The sequence below is a fragment of the Pseudozyma hubeiensis genome (assembly GCF_000403515.1).
Source record: "Pseudozyma hubeiensis SY62 DNA, scaffold: PHS38, whole genome shotgun sequence".
NCBI classification, from domain to species: domain Eukaryota; kingdom Fungi; phylum Basidiomycota; class Ustilaginomycetes; order Ustilaginales; family Ustilaginaceae; genus Pseudozyma; species Pseudozyma hubeiensis.
Window position 1 is genome coordinate 524,616 of NW_012133820.1, and position 14,046 is coordinate 538,661.

Sequence of the window (14,046 nt, forward strand, 5' to 3'; positions counted from 1 at the left end):
CCTAGCGTGATCAGGGTTGAGTCAGACGGAAGTTGTGAGAACTGAGAACGGACCGCTCTCACTCTGTCCACTGCACACACACGAAGCCGGCCACGGCGCTCACAGTCGATTGACCAACGGATATGCAATATCAAGTGTTCCGGGATGCGACAAAAGCCATAACAAAAGCCAAAGATTGGTGCGACAGCGACAGCAGCAGCGGCGTGCAGCTCTTTCAGAGCAGCGCCAAGACTCCAAGCATCACCGCACCGAGCGTCACAACGCCTACCACCTTTCCACCTCCACTCTGCACTGCAGCATTCGCCTTTCCACCACTCGCCGCGGTTTGCGACGGTGTCGCCGCTCCTGCACTGGCGGTGCTATTCGTCGTCGCCCCTACATCCGGCATCGGCGTCTGCACACCCACTGGATTTTGGCTCAAGCAAGTAGCAAACGCACCGTCGATCGCCGAGCCCGACGGCTGCGGTGGAACCTTGGCGGTGGCGTTACCCGCAAAGTTGCACGAGTCACGGTTGAAGTTGGTGATCTGGTAGAAGCGCGACATGGCCCACTCCAGTCGTTGGGCGGCAGTGCAGAACGAGTAGTTTCCATACACGCCCGCCTGTCCATTGGACTGGATCGGTGCGCAGGATCCGCCTTGATCCGAAAGATAAGTGCACGCTTGTCCTGTAAGGAATCCGACGGTGTTGGGAGAGTTATACGTGGACGGGATGAGAGCGCAGGAGAAGGCGTTCGATTCGACGCATGAGCAGAGTGCGGGGTTGGGGGTGGGTGGGAGAGCGGTGGAGGCAGGGAAGTTGTTGGTGTTTCCACGACACGTTGGGTAGGATGGAGTGGAACCCGAAGGGGTGGTGGTGGGAGCGGATGTGTTGGCGAAAGCTCGTTTCAGAGTCTGCCAATCGCTACGGGTGGTCACGGAGTCGCCGGAAATGCTGACGAGGCCGTAGTCGAGACCGGACTGCTGTGGGAAGTAGGAGAAGGCAACGCCTCCGCTGAAGGTGTTGGTCATGGGTGTAGAGTAGAGCGCTTGCACCTCGGTCCATGGACGGTTGTTGGTGCCGACATTTTCAACGCAACCGAATTCGGCCAGATAGGCCGGGACTGGCAACGAGCTGAAATCGCTTGTCAAGGAGTTGTACCCGGATTCGGTGTAGGAGCTGTTTCCACACCAAGAGTAGGAGTTGAGACCGTACAAGTCGATACTGAGGTCTGCGCTTCCGCACGTGAGGTAGTAGGCAAGCATGTCTCGCCACTGATTGAGACCCGAGGCACCGTCCGTGGAGGAGTACGACACTAGCACGTTGGAGTTTTTGGAACGCAGGTAAGCCTTGACATCGCGGACCGCTGCCTTGATGAACGGAGCGGAATCGGCATTGGAAGGCTGAGTGACGACCTCGTTGGCGATGTTGACCGCCAGCAAGTTGTCGTACTTCGTAAAGACGTCGATTGTAGTAGCGTAAAGGTTGAGCAGTCCTACATCCCAGCTAGGCTGTGCGCGGTTGATCGAACCGTTGAGGGGTAGCGCAAGATCGAGGATGACATAGATGCCGGCGTTGCTGAAAGTGGACATGCAAGCATCGTGGTTGAGGCTCGAATTGACCGAATAGACGCGGATGGTGTTGATGCCAAGATCGCGAAAGTTGGCAACATCGCGTGTGCATGCGCTTGGAAGGGCAAGTGGGTCTGTGAAGCTGTCTGGCTCCGGGAAGCCGCCGTTTTCGTCGTTGGCTGCAGACGATGCAGCAACAGGGGCAGGTTCTTGGTATGCGATCCCTTTGATGTAGAAGCGATCGTTGCCTTGGTACAGATACTTTCCTCGACGTGTCACTGCCGGGACAGCAGTCGATGGCTGAGCTAACAAGGCGACCAACGCCAGCAGGGCGAAGAATAGGCTCAGTGGCCGAAGATGCACCGCACCGAATCGAGTCATGATGTAATGTGGTGTGATTATCATCGGATCGTTCCGTGACGGCGTAAAGGTGAAACGAGGATTGAAGAGTGTGTGGGATTGTCGCTTCTTCCGACGTTGACACGGTCACGGGTATGCCGAAGTTGTGATGGAGGCGAGAAGGTGGAAGGGAACGAGACCGGAGAGTCTGATATGTTTCGACCCAAGAATTCGGCTAGCCCGGACAAACCTGGGAAATAGAATCAGGTGGTTCTGGTCTCAACACAACGGAGCACCGATGCCAAGAGAACATGGACCACGGTCTAACGACGTCTTCGATTAGCAGTCACGGGACGGTGTGCTCTGCTCATGTTCATGCCTTCGCTTCCGTAGAGAGCACCACGGACAGGCGTCGACCGCGATGAGTGCATGCTGTTCGACGCCACCATGCAATCAAGCTATCCCGCCGCAGCCCGCGCCCTTGATGAAATTTTGCGGGGAATGGGAACGAGGAATTCCGACGAGAGGGATACGAGCACTCTATCGTCAAGATGCGCAGATCAGGCACAGGCAGATCCGCTCACACAGCCCACTCATTTAGGGTTCCATTGCCCGAGTTCGTGTCGCTGTCTCAGCTTTTCCAGACTTTGTTCGACATGACTCCTGGCAGCCGCTCTGCCGCTCCGCGGATCAACCTTTTGGGCAGCCAGCAGGACCGATGAGACGCTCTAGTCGCGGTACTGGACACGACCCGTTGCGGACAGCTTGCTCGTCTGCCAACTTGGCCGACCGTTCGAGCGCTGACAGTGGAAGCTGCAGTCGAAACAGCGAAGCCTGCCTAAGAGTTAGACACGCGTCCGCTGCATTCGGAACGTGACCCAAAATCAAAATGTCTTTTCCCTTTGCTGGCGACAGGTAGCAGGCTCGGACAGCTTGCACCTCTCACCGAGCCAGCCTGCACATGCATTGCCGAGCCGGCTTTTCTTCGATTACCTCACAGAACGGCTTCTTGGCGCTGCGAGACCAAAGCATAATTGCATCCTTGCCATCACCGTAATCCTTGTGTTGGCTCTACAGTGAAGCGTCGGCGGGCTCGGGGCCAAGAACTGAAGTGATCGGCTCGGGTGGTGAACCTGTGCGGCTGTGTGGGTCCGGTTGGCACAGCCGCTGCGACTGTGCAAATGATCATACGGACGAGCTTGTGAAGGTGGTCATGACGTACCAATGCATAGGAGATCCAACTGAAGCGCAGTTGCAATAATTGGTCTTGGCATGTCGCACAGGTTGAGGCTTGGCGTGCAGCTAGTAGGACGAAACAAAACATCAGGATACCTGTCAAAGCCCTCGAGTGTCGTTCCGTCGTCCGGCGCATATGTTCGACCATTGACAGGCGAGCGAGATTATTGACAAATACCCACCTTGAATATTTATGCTTGCGAATAGAAATTGGTATCAGAAAATCCTGGTCCAAAAAAGAGGAACAGAAAAAGGTGATCAAGACTGTTTCGATCCTTCAGCTGCATGCCAGATCTCGACAATCCAGCCCGTATCGGCAAGTACAAGCACGAGATCATCTGCAGTCAAGTTGCGCCCACACCAGACGCGCTTCACGGCCTCCTGCGTCGGGATGGTCTCGCATTCAGACTCGCACGAAAGCACGTCCTTTCGGCATGTCGCCAGCTACTGTATGCTGGTCAAGAGATCCCACATGCATTTGGGGTTCTTGCCGATCCCTCGCCGGCACATCAAAAGACTGGCAAGGCATGCTTGCAGACTGGTACCAGCAGAGGGCACGAAAAAGTACGACCGCACGCTTCCAAACAACGTCTCGCTGGCACCCGAAGATGCTGGCACGCGAAGATTTGTGCTCTGCATCTTGACGAAATTCATGCGAGGTCGATCTTTGATCGCCTTGTAGATTGCCTTTCCAGACGCAATGCGCCGACGAAAGCGGAAGCTTTTGGAACAAATATGGGCTGAAGGTCTTCGTGCAGGACTGATCGAGCGTCACAACAACTCGGCAGCACCACACGCCCAAAATTGTCCGACGAAGCCGGCGGCTGGATTGCTTCGTATGAGCACAGAGACCTCAGTGGCCAGTCAAACCTGGCTCAGCCTTCCGCGACCAGATCGAGGGCTTCTCGACACACACGAAGACAAGACGGGCGTGCGCAGGCGGCTACCAATCGACATAAGACCGCACGGTTGAGCAGACGAGCGCCGACAGCCCTTTCCTCAAGGCGAGTTGCATGTATGCTACAGGAGCACAGGAAGGATTCTGAGCGACCGCTGCCGTGTCTTTCGAGACGTGCGGTCCGAATGACAAGACGAACGCCGAGAAACTCACTGGGTAACCTTCGCACAGGCTCGGCTCAACGAGCTACGGTGTACAAGACGAATCGACGAAAGCCAAGCAACTGCCAAGGAGGGTGGATTCGCCCTTGACGCGGCACCTCCGACGTTTGGCAGGTGGTGACGCATCGCCGACGGTCTTTGAATTCTTCGCGGTTGACGGTTCGAACTACCGCACGCGCTTAGTCCGCAATTGCATGGCAGCATGCCCTCTCTCCGGAGCGCTGCGTCAACATTGAATTCGAAAAAATTCTTCAGGCACTCAAGCAGCGATGCCGGGTGCCGATCGGAACGATGGCTCCAAACATTTTCGATTCTATAATATAATATTTTGCACACTGTAAAAGAAACGTCGTTGTTTGCTTCGGCGAGGTGTCTTCCCTTTTTCCTTGTCCTCGCCGAGTGCGTGTCTCCGCTGCTGTGTTTTAGAGGCTCGACCTTTCTTCTTCTGCTGCCAATCGGCTGCGGCCTTGCAGCGAACAGCAGGCTGCTGTGTTTTGTCGCCGGTCAAGAATCGGAAGCCCCTGAGCCCATCTTTCGCCCTCGCGTCGTTTATGCGTTCGAACGTAACTTACAGCCACGAATCTTTCACAACGTGATCGCACATCAGGATGGTCTCAAAGGGGAGGAAGGCAGAGAAGCCTGGCTGCAGCTGCTGGTTGTACGATGCGTCAATCCAAAGAAACTTTGCGCCCATGTTTGAGTAGAAATGTATGAGGAGTGTACGACAAGTCTACGCAAAGTGACCCTGTCTGCCCCGCGACATATTTTTGAAAAAGTTTCCCAAATCTGCGACTGGTGTTCCGCCTCGAGAAATGGAAAACACCTGAATAAACACACAACCAGACGCGATCGATGTGCATTCCCTCGGCGAGAGGTGGACAGCGCAAACTTTGGCTGTCCGTCGGGCGCACCGCCTGTGTGCTCGGCTGCCTGACCGGGCTGTGCTGCTCAGGGTTTCCTTGCAAATTTCATCATTTTCCCCCTGTCTGTCTGTCTGTCCGTCTGTCCGGTTTGCGAGAAGGCGCCGTCTCATGGGGCTCTGCGTCGAGTTGCCTGCTCGGGTTGGCAGGTTGTGCGCGTGTGTGTGTCTCTTGCCTCTGCAAGTTGAACAGCGATCTGCGCATCAGGTTCGATTCGCTGTCACTTCGTCGGTCTGCCTGTTTGGCGCCTAACGCCTCTGCGCTGCGCTGTGCCTACGCTGCCTTTTCCTGCTCGCTGCTCGCAGGGATCGCGGTTTTGCTGTCTCAGCTCCGAGACTGTTGCTGCCTGCTGGGCTGTTATTGCCGTTGCGCCTCCTTTGCCCCTTGGTATTCACTGTATCGCCTCATTCACGCTGCCGCTTGGCACTCTCATCCTTCGCTCCGCTCGTCCGTGGTCAGATTGACAGACCGACGTCTTCGCCATCTCAACGTCTTCCCACTCATCAATCCTTCCCTCTTTGCATTCTTTGACCTTTCCGCTCCCACCATCTCAGCCCCGCAAGCTTCAGCACCAGCCTGCCATCACGGGTCCATCACACGGGTCGAGGGGACAAGAGGACCAAGCACATCCGCCTTGATACGCAAGCGATCTTTATCGGCCTCCAGCAGCATCGACGATCTGTCGTAGTTGATCACGCTTGCAGAAGCTTAGCAACAACACGCTCGCCATCCGCAGCTCCGTCTTCTCTCACGCCACATCATCTCACGACCTTGATCCATCATCGACACGAGACAGCGATCAAAACACCTTCTTCATCCATTGATACCGCATGTCCTTTGATAGGTCAAAGATATCACCATCATCATAAACCTCTCTCGCTCTTGAACGCCCACTTTCCTTTGATCCGCCCATCGCTCATACTGCCTTGCTTGGCCTAGACGCCATCCTCCACGCACACACTTTTCGGGATGTCGTCCCATCACGGCGCTGGCGGTCCGCCGCATCAGCAGCCACCGACCAATCCCTTTGCTGGCGCTGCTTTCCATGAAGACCAGGGCAGCGAAGCAAGCTATTTCCCCAACGAACGCAGAGATACCTACGCATCGGAACGTTCCGACGGCGAGCTCATCCCCGGCCACGGCTACGACGCCGACTCTTACGAGGGTGGCAACTACAAGGACAGCTATGCCTACTCTACCGAATCCGCATCTCGCGGCTATGCTCAGGGTCCGGGCAGCCAGTTTGGCCAGGGTTCGTACGCTCCATCGGGCATCTCGAGTCCTTACCCTGACGCCGGCGCTGGTGGCGGAGGATACCGTCAGCGTGAGCCCTACCCGGCTTGGACCGCCGAGCACAACATCCCGCTCTCCAAAGAGGAGATCGAGGACATCTTCATCGATCTTGCCAACAAGTTTGGCTTCCAACGCGACAACATGCGCAACATGTACGACCACCTCATGATCATGCTCGACTCGCGCTCCAGTCGCATGACCCCACAGCAGGCCCTCATGACCATCCACGCAGACTACATCGGTGGCGAGCATGCCAACTACCGCAAATGGTACTTTGCCGCCCAGCTCGATCTCGACGACGCCATCGGCAAGGTGCAGAACCCCGGTCTCGCTCGTGCCGCAAGCATGGCCAACCGCGGTCGCAACGCCGGCAGTGCCGCTGCCAAGCTCCAGTCGGCGAGCGCAAAGTCGCTGCAGACCGCCTCTGCCCGTTGGCGAGACGCCATGCTCAAGATGGGCGACTACGACCGCACGCGTCAGGTGGCGCTCTACCTGCTCTGCTGGGGTGAAGGTGGTCAGGTCCGATTCGTGCCCGAATGTCTCTGCTTCATCTTCAAGTGCGCCGACGACTACTATCGCTCGCCAGAGTGCCAGAACCGCATGGAGCCCGTCCCCGAAGGCCTCTACCTTCGCGCCGTCGTCAAGCCCCTTTACCGCTTCCTTCGCGACCAAGTCTTCGAGGTGGTCGACGGCAAATTTGTCAAGAAGGAGAAGGACCACGACAAGATCATCGGATACGACGACGTCAACCAGCTCTTCTGGTACCCGGAGGGTATCGGCAGGATCATCTTGAACGACAAGTCGCGCCTGGTCGATGTGCCGCCAAGCCAGCGTTTCATGAAGTTTGACAAGATCGACTGGGCCCGCGTCTTCTTCAAGACGTACAAGGAGAAGCGCTCCTTCTTCCACCTGCTCGTCAACTTCAACCGTATCTGGATCCTTCACATCTCGGTATTCTTCTACTATACCGCTTACAATGCGCCCAAGATCTACGCTCGCTCTCGAAACCCAACGACAGCAGAGTCTTTGTCGGCCGCCGCTCTCGGTGGTGCCATCTCGTCCTTCATCATGATCGCCGCCACCATGGCCGAGTTCTCGTACATTCCCACCACCTGGAACAACACGAGCCATCTCATGCGCCGCATGATCTTCCTCGCAATCTGCCTCGCCCTTACCATCGCTCCCGCTGTCTACATCTTTGGTTTCAACAACAAGGGCAACGTGGCCAATATTGTTTCCATTGTCCACCTAGCCGTCGCCGGATGCATCACCGCTCTCTTCTCGATCGTGCCTTCAGGCCGTATGTTTGGCGACCGTGTCGCAGGCAAGGCGCGCAAGTACCTGGCCAACCAGACGTTCACGGCATCGTACGCTCCACTTGTCAAGAGCCACCGCGCCGTCTCGATCCTGCTCTGGGCGCTCGTCTTCGGATGCAAGCTCACCGAGTCGTACTTCTTCCTGACGCTCTCGTTCCGTGATCCTCTCGCCGTCATGATCACCATGAAGGTGCAGGGATGCAGCGACAAGTACTTCGGCACCGCCCTCTGCGCCAATCAGCCCGCGTTTGCCTTGACGTTCATGACCATCATGGATCTCTGCCTCTTCTTCCTCGACACGTTCCTGTGGTACGTCATCTGGAACACGGTCTTCTCCATCGGATGGTCTTTCCACATGGGTCTCTCCATCTGGACGCCCTGGTCCGACATCTTCCAGCGACTGCCCAAGCGTATCTACGCCAAGCTGCTCGCCACCGCCGACATGGAGATCAAGTACAAGCCCAAGGTGCTCGTCTCGCAGGTCTGGAACGCCGTCATTATCTCCATGTACCGCGAGCACTTGCTCTCCATCGACCACGTCCAGAAGCTTCTCTATCACCAGGTGCCTGCCGGCGAGAACGGAAAGCGCACCCTCCGTGCGCCCACCTTCTTTATCAGCCAGACCGACAAGGGCATCAAGCCGGAATTCTTCCCCAAGGGTTCCGAGGCCGAGCGCCGTATCAGCTTCTTTGCTCAGTCGCTCACCACGGCCCTGCCCGAGCCGCTGCCCATCGACGCAATGCCCACCTTCACCGTGCTCGTGCCCCACTACTCGGAGAAGATCCTGCTTTCGCTGCGTGAGATCATCCGCGAGGAGGACCAGAACACGCGTGTCACGTTGCTCGAGTACCTCAAGCAGCTTCACCCTGTCGAATGGGACAATTTCGTCAAGGACACCAAGATTCTCGCCGAGGAGTCGCAAGGTTTCGGAGGTAACTCGCCCTTTGGCGGCGACAGCGACGAAAAGTCTGGCACCAAGAACTCGGCCAAGGCGGACGATCTCCCCTTCTACTGCATCGGTTTCAAGTCGGCCGCGCCCGAGTACACGCTGCGAACGCGTATCTGGTCGTCGCTGCGCGCGCAGACGCTCTACCGCACCGTGTCCGGATTCATGAACTACTCCAAGGCCATCAAGTTGCTCTACCGTGTCGAGAACCCCGAGGTCGTCCAGCTCTTTGGCGGCAACACCGAGAAGCTCGAACGCGAGCTCGAACGCATGTCGCGCCGCAAATTCAAGTTTGTCATCTCCATGCAGCGATACTCCAAGTTCAACAAGGAGGAACAGGAAAACGCCGAGTTCTTGCTCCGTGCTTACCCCGATTTGCAGATTGCCTACCTCGATGAGGAGGCTCCTCGCAAGGAAGGCGGCGAGTCGCGATGGTTCTCTGCGCTTGTCGACGGTCACTCGGAGATCCTGCCCAATGGAAAGCGTCGCCCCAAGTTCCGCGTCGAGTTGCCTGGTAACCCCATTCTCGGTGACGGTAAGTCGGACAACCAGAACCACGCCATCATCTTCAACCGCGGCGAGTACGTGCAGCTTATCGACGCCAACCAGGACAACTACCTCGAGGAATGCCTCAAGGTGCGCAGCGTGCTCGGCGAATTCGAGTCCTTCAACGTCTCGAACCAGAACCCGTACGGATCCGGCCACCAGGAGTTTGCCAAGGCACCCGTCGCCATTCTCGGTGCCCGCGAGTACATTTTCTCCGAGAACATTGGTATCCTCGGTGACGTTGCTGCCGGTAAGGAACAGACGTTCGGTACCATGGCTGGTCGTGGTCTTGCCCAGATCGGTGGTAAGCTGCACTACGGTCACCCAGATTTCCTCAACACGATCTTCATGACCACGCGCGGCGGAGTCTCCAAGGCGCAGAAGGGTCTGCACTTGAACGAAGATATCTACGCAGGTATGACCGCTTTCGGTCGTGGTGGACGCATCAAGCACGTCGAGTACTACCAGTGTGGTAAGGGTCGTGATCTTGGTTTCGGCACGATCCTGAACTTCACCACCAAGCTCGGCAATGGAATGGGAGAGCAGATGCTGTCGCGAGAGTACTACTACCTCGGCACGCAGCTTCCCGTCGACCGCTTCCTCACATTCTACTACGGCCACCCCGGTTTCCACATCAACAACATCCTCGTCATCCTATCGGTGCAGCTCTTCATGTTCACCATGGTGTTTATCGGCACGCTCAACTCGCAGCTGCGCGTGTGCGCCACCACTAACAGCGAGTACATTGTCGGCACGGGTGGTTGCTACTACCTCAACCCGGTCTTCCTCTGGATCAAGCGTACCATCATCAGCATCTTCCTCGTCTTCATGATCGCCTTCTTGCCGCTCTTCTTGCAGGAGCTCTCGGAGCGTGGCGCCGTCTCGGCCTTCATCCGCTTGGCGAAGCACTTTATGAGTCTCAGTCCCATCTTCGAGGTGTTCTCCACGATGACCTACTCGCACTCGATCATCAGCAACTTGACCTTCGGTGGTGCCCGATACATCGCCACCGGACGAGGTTTCGCCACCACGCGTCAGAGCTTCGCCTTGCTCTACAGCCGATTCGCTGGACCGTCGATCTACTCGGGTATGCGTCTGCTGCTGTTGCTGCTCTACATCACGCTCACGCTCTGGATCCCGCACCTGATCTACTTCTGGATCTCGATCTTGGCGCTCTGCATCGCTCCTTTCCTGTTCAACCCTCACCAGTTCTCTGCGTCCGACTTTATCATCGACTACCGCGAGTTCCTCCGCTGGATGTCGCGTGGTAACAGCCGCAGCCACGCCAACTCGTGGATCGGCTACTGCCGTCTCAGCCGAACCAAGGTCACCGGTTACAAGAAGAAGCGTCTCGGACACCCGAGCGAGAAGCTGGCCGGCGATGTGCCTCGTGCCGGTTGGAGGACCATTTTGTTTGCCGAGGTCATCTTCCCCATCTGCCTTGCCGTCATCTTTGTCGTCGCCTACGCCTTCGTCAAGAGTTTCCACCAGACTGGAGACCCGCCCCAGGGTGCCATTGTTCGCATCGCGATCATCGCCCTCGGTCCCATCGTGTGGAACGCCGCCATCTTGCTGGTGCTGTTCCTGATCAGCATGTTCCTCGGCCCAGCGCTCAACAACTGCTGTGCCAAGTTCGGATCGATCATGGCCTCGATTGCCCACGTGCTTGCCGTCGTCGGTGTCATTGTCGCCTTTGAATTCCTGTGGTTCCTCGAGCTGTGGAACGCCTCGCACGCTGTGCTCGGTGTCATTGCCGTCATCTCGATCCAGCGAGCTATCTTCAAGATCCTGATCGCCTTGGTGCTCTCGCGAGAGCTCAAGCACGACGAGACCAACCGTGCTTGGTGGACGGGTCGATGGTACGGACGTGGTCTCGGCGGACACGCCTTCAGCCAGCCGGCGCGAGAGTTTGTGGTCAAGATCATCGAGATGTCGCTCTTCTCTGCCGACTTCTTGACGGCGCACATCCTCTTGTTCGGTTTGTCGCTGCCATGCCTCATCCCCTACTTTGACAAGCTGCACTCGACGGCGCTCTTCTGGCTGCGACCATCGAAGCAGATCCACGCACCCATCTTCTCGCTTCGTCAGCGCAAGCAGCGAAGGTCGATCGTATGGCGATACTTGATCCTGTTCATCTTCGCCTACGCGATTTTCCTCGCCCTGATCATCTTGCCGGCGGTCTTCTCGTCGACGATCGATCTCAACTGCACCTTCTGCAAGTCGCTCTAGACGGGCCATGCAGCTGCGATCGACGCGGCACAGTTGATAAAATCCCCCCAGCATTTCCCTGCAGATCTGTCCGAACTCTCGTCTCCTGCATACCTTTCCACATTCGTTGTCCGTTCGTCTGCTCCATCGTTGCGAACATTGTCGCTTCTTTCCTCCCCCGCTTTTCCCTAGAAACCCGGAACACGAAGGCTGTCGGCTGATTTGCTACGCGCGTTGCTCGCCTTGCAATTCTGTGTCGCTCCTCTCCCCCTGTTCTCGCCCTCCCACATTGTCAAATACGTTCCTTGTCATAGTCTCTTCTCGTCTCGTCCGCGACCTTCTCAAAGTCTCTGTCGCACAAAGCATCAATTGAATGGACCATTTTCTGATCTAATAAACATTACCGCTCATGTTGCCCGTGTGACGACATCCCAACTGTACTTGCCATATTGGCGCCTTGCAGTGGAAGACTCTTGAGTGTCGTGGAGGCTTGCATCGTCATTGACAAGCCGAGTTGAAATCAGCGGTCACGCTCCGGTCGCGTCGACGCGTTGGATTTTGAGTGTTGGACTGCTGCTGAATTTTGAGTTCCTGGAGGCTTGCAGATGATGCACATGGCAGCTGCAGTCTCGGAGTGACGCGCTTTCGCAAGCATTTCTCGATCGAGACCGACGGACTCTCATCGCTACCATCACCGTCACCACTGCCACCCTTCACCCTGAGCATCACTTGCGCTCAACATCATCATCGAAAGCAACCTTGACACCTGGGTCGAGCTGCAAAAACACACTTTGACTCTCTGCTTGTCAAGCAATACCAGACTGCCAATCGAAAGGATTGCCCTGCTGCCATCCCTCTCTCGCCTCTGATTCAACCTGGCACCGAGCGCAGCGGCCGAACGAATCCCCTTTATCATCAAAGTCGACCTCGTTCCTGAGTCACCATGTCATCGTCGTCGTCTCGAAGTCAACTCGATCAAGGCATTTCGGCCTCGAGGGCTGGTGGGGCTCAGAAACGACCGCCGTCGACGAGCAAAGCGCAGACGCCTACAAAGAAGCAGCGCGCCAATCCTCGTCCGTCTCCATCAGTTGGTTCGACGTCGCGTCGTTCAGGCGAAGACTCTGCGACCGACTCGGGCTCGACCGCCTCGGTGCGCAGACGTCCGCGAGACTCGGCATCTGCGGCTGTGCAGGAAGAGCCAAGGTGGGCGTACGCGGAACGTGTTTTGCTGGACAGGACGTTGCGTCTGCACAGCGTCTCGCCGCTACACTTGTCTTCGTTGCCGGCTTCGATCCAGGAGGTGTCCCGACCTCTGTTCCAGATGCTTCGGAACGAACTGCGACACTACATCAACTTGCGATTGAGCGACGGCTTTGGTTTCCTCGAATCAGCCGGTACCACGATCGACGCGCGGGATCCGGAAAGCGGCGACCTTCGTCCGCCCGAGCGCAGACGTCGCGCAGATATCGATCGAGTCGGTCAGGTGCGCATCGGCCTCCTGGAGGATGGGGAGTTCACGGGAGCGCTGCAAGAATCGAATCGATCTGGCGAGGCGAAGGCGCGTCCGTGGGCGATCGAGATCGAGCTAGGCAAACCAGCAGCAGAACAGGAGGGCAACAAGGCCAAGATCACGTCGTTGCGCTCCAGAGCGGCGCAGGAAGCAACACCTGCGGAGCTATGCCACATCGTGTTTGTGCCTGCGTCGACGACGCGGGACGAGCATTCACGCACGAGTCGCAGATACCCACTGATCGCGACAAAGGCTCCATCCTCGAGCACGGCGAGCTCGGATCCGCTGCTGGCGACGTCGGTCAATGTGGGGCCGGTTGTGCTGGGACACGCGCTCGACTGGATTCAGAAACGATTCGACTGTCGCATCTCTTCGGCGACAGGAGCAGCTGCGATTGCATCGCAGATGCGCGGTCCGCGACTGGAAGCGCTCGCCGAACTCATCGTACGTCAAACTCGGTCCGAGATGGGCATGACCGACGGCGTAGAGCGCACACAAGAGCAAAGAGCAGCAGATGCGGCAGTCAAGCCCGTAGAGCTGGTGTTTGCGTTCCCGACAAGAGTCAAATCCGAATCTGGCAAGAGCAAGATGCCATCAGGACCAGCGCCAGACTTGACCTCTCTCACTCTCACGGTGCCATGGGAAGTTTGCATGAATCTGCTGGACGGCTTGGCGCTAGACGAATCGTTGCTGCCGGCGCTGAACCACTACCTCTCGACGCACACTTCGATTCCATTGGATGCACTGGAGCTCACGAGGATCGGTGTAGCGGGGATCAGCGTTGGTGCGGGGAGGATAAAGATCTCGAAAGTGCCAGGAAAGGATGCTGTCAACGTCGCAAAGAGGTCGCTGTTGAAGCGGTCGCAAGGAGGAGCTCGAGGCCAGGACGAGGATGAGGGAGAGCCGAGCGATAGACGCCGTGCAGGCGCGGTGTTCGCATTTCTCAGAAGCCTGGCCGAGGGCGGCGATGCGGATCAGTAGTAGTGGCAACGCAACGTACTTTGGCAAAGTTGGTCATGGCTCTTGCCACGGTCAAAGAGTCGCTGTGTCTTAATTGCCCACAC

General features: G+C 57.1%; 4 protein-coding genes across 4 annotated transcripts; 3 read left to right on the forward strand and 1 right to left on the reverse strand.

Annotated features, from left to right (window-relative positions):
* Positions 1-214: 214 nt before the first annotated feature.
* On the reverse strand, positions 215-1,954 carry PHSY_003914 (1,3-beta-glucanosyltransferase; the record flags this gene model as incomplete). The annotated part of the gene is made up of 1 exon (XM_012334531.1): positions 215-1,954. One exon carries the CDS (start codon positions 1,952-1,954, stop codon positions 215-217), a length of 1,740 nt encoding a protein of 579 aa, XP_012189921.1.
* A 652-nt stretch (positions 1,955-2,606) lies between these two features.
* On the forward strand, positions 2,607-3,149 carry PHSY_003915 (GPI transamidase component GPI16; the record flags this gene model as incomplete). The annotated part of the gene is made up of 2 exons (XM_012334532.1): positions 2,607-2,761; positions 2,966-3,149. The coding sequence occupies 2 exons, from the start codon at positions 2,607-2,609 to the stop codon at positions 3,147-3,149; spliced, it is 339 nt and encodes a 112-aa protein (XP_012189922.1).
* Positions 3,150-6,132: 2,983 nt separating this feature from the next.
* Positions 6,133-11,493, forward strand: PHSY_003916 (catalytic subunit of 1,3-beta-D-glucan synthase; the record flags this gene model as incomplete). The annotated part of the gene is made up of 1 exon (XM_012334533.1): positions 6,133-11,493. The coding sequence occupies one exon, from the start codon at positions 6,133-6,135 to the stop codon at positions 11,491-11,493; it is 5,361 nt and encodes a 1,786-aa protein (XP_012189923.1).
* A 922-nt stretch (positions 11,494-12,415) lies between these two features.
* On the forward strand, positions 12,416-13,963 carry PHSY_003917 (vacuolar protein sorting-associated protein; the record flags this gene model as incomplete). The annotated part of the gene is made up of 1 exon (XM_012334534.1): positions 12,416-13,963. The coding sequence occupies one exon, from the start codon at positions 12,416-12,418 to the stop codon at positions 13,961-13,963; it is 1,548 nt and encodes a 515-aa protein (XP_012189924.1).
* Positions 13,964-14,046: the final 83 nt, after the last annotated feature.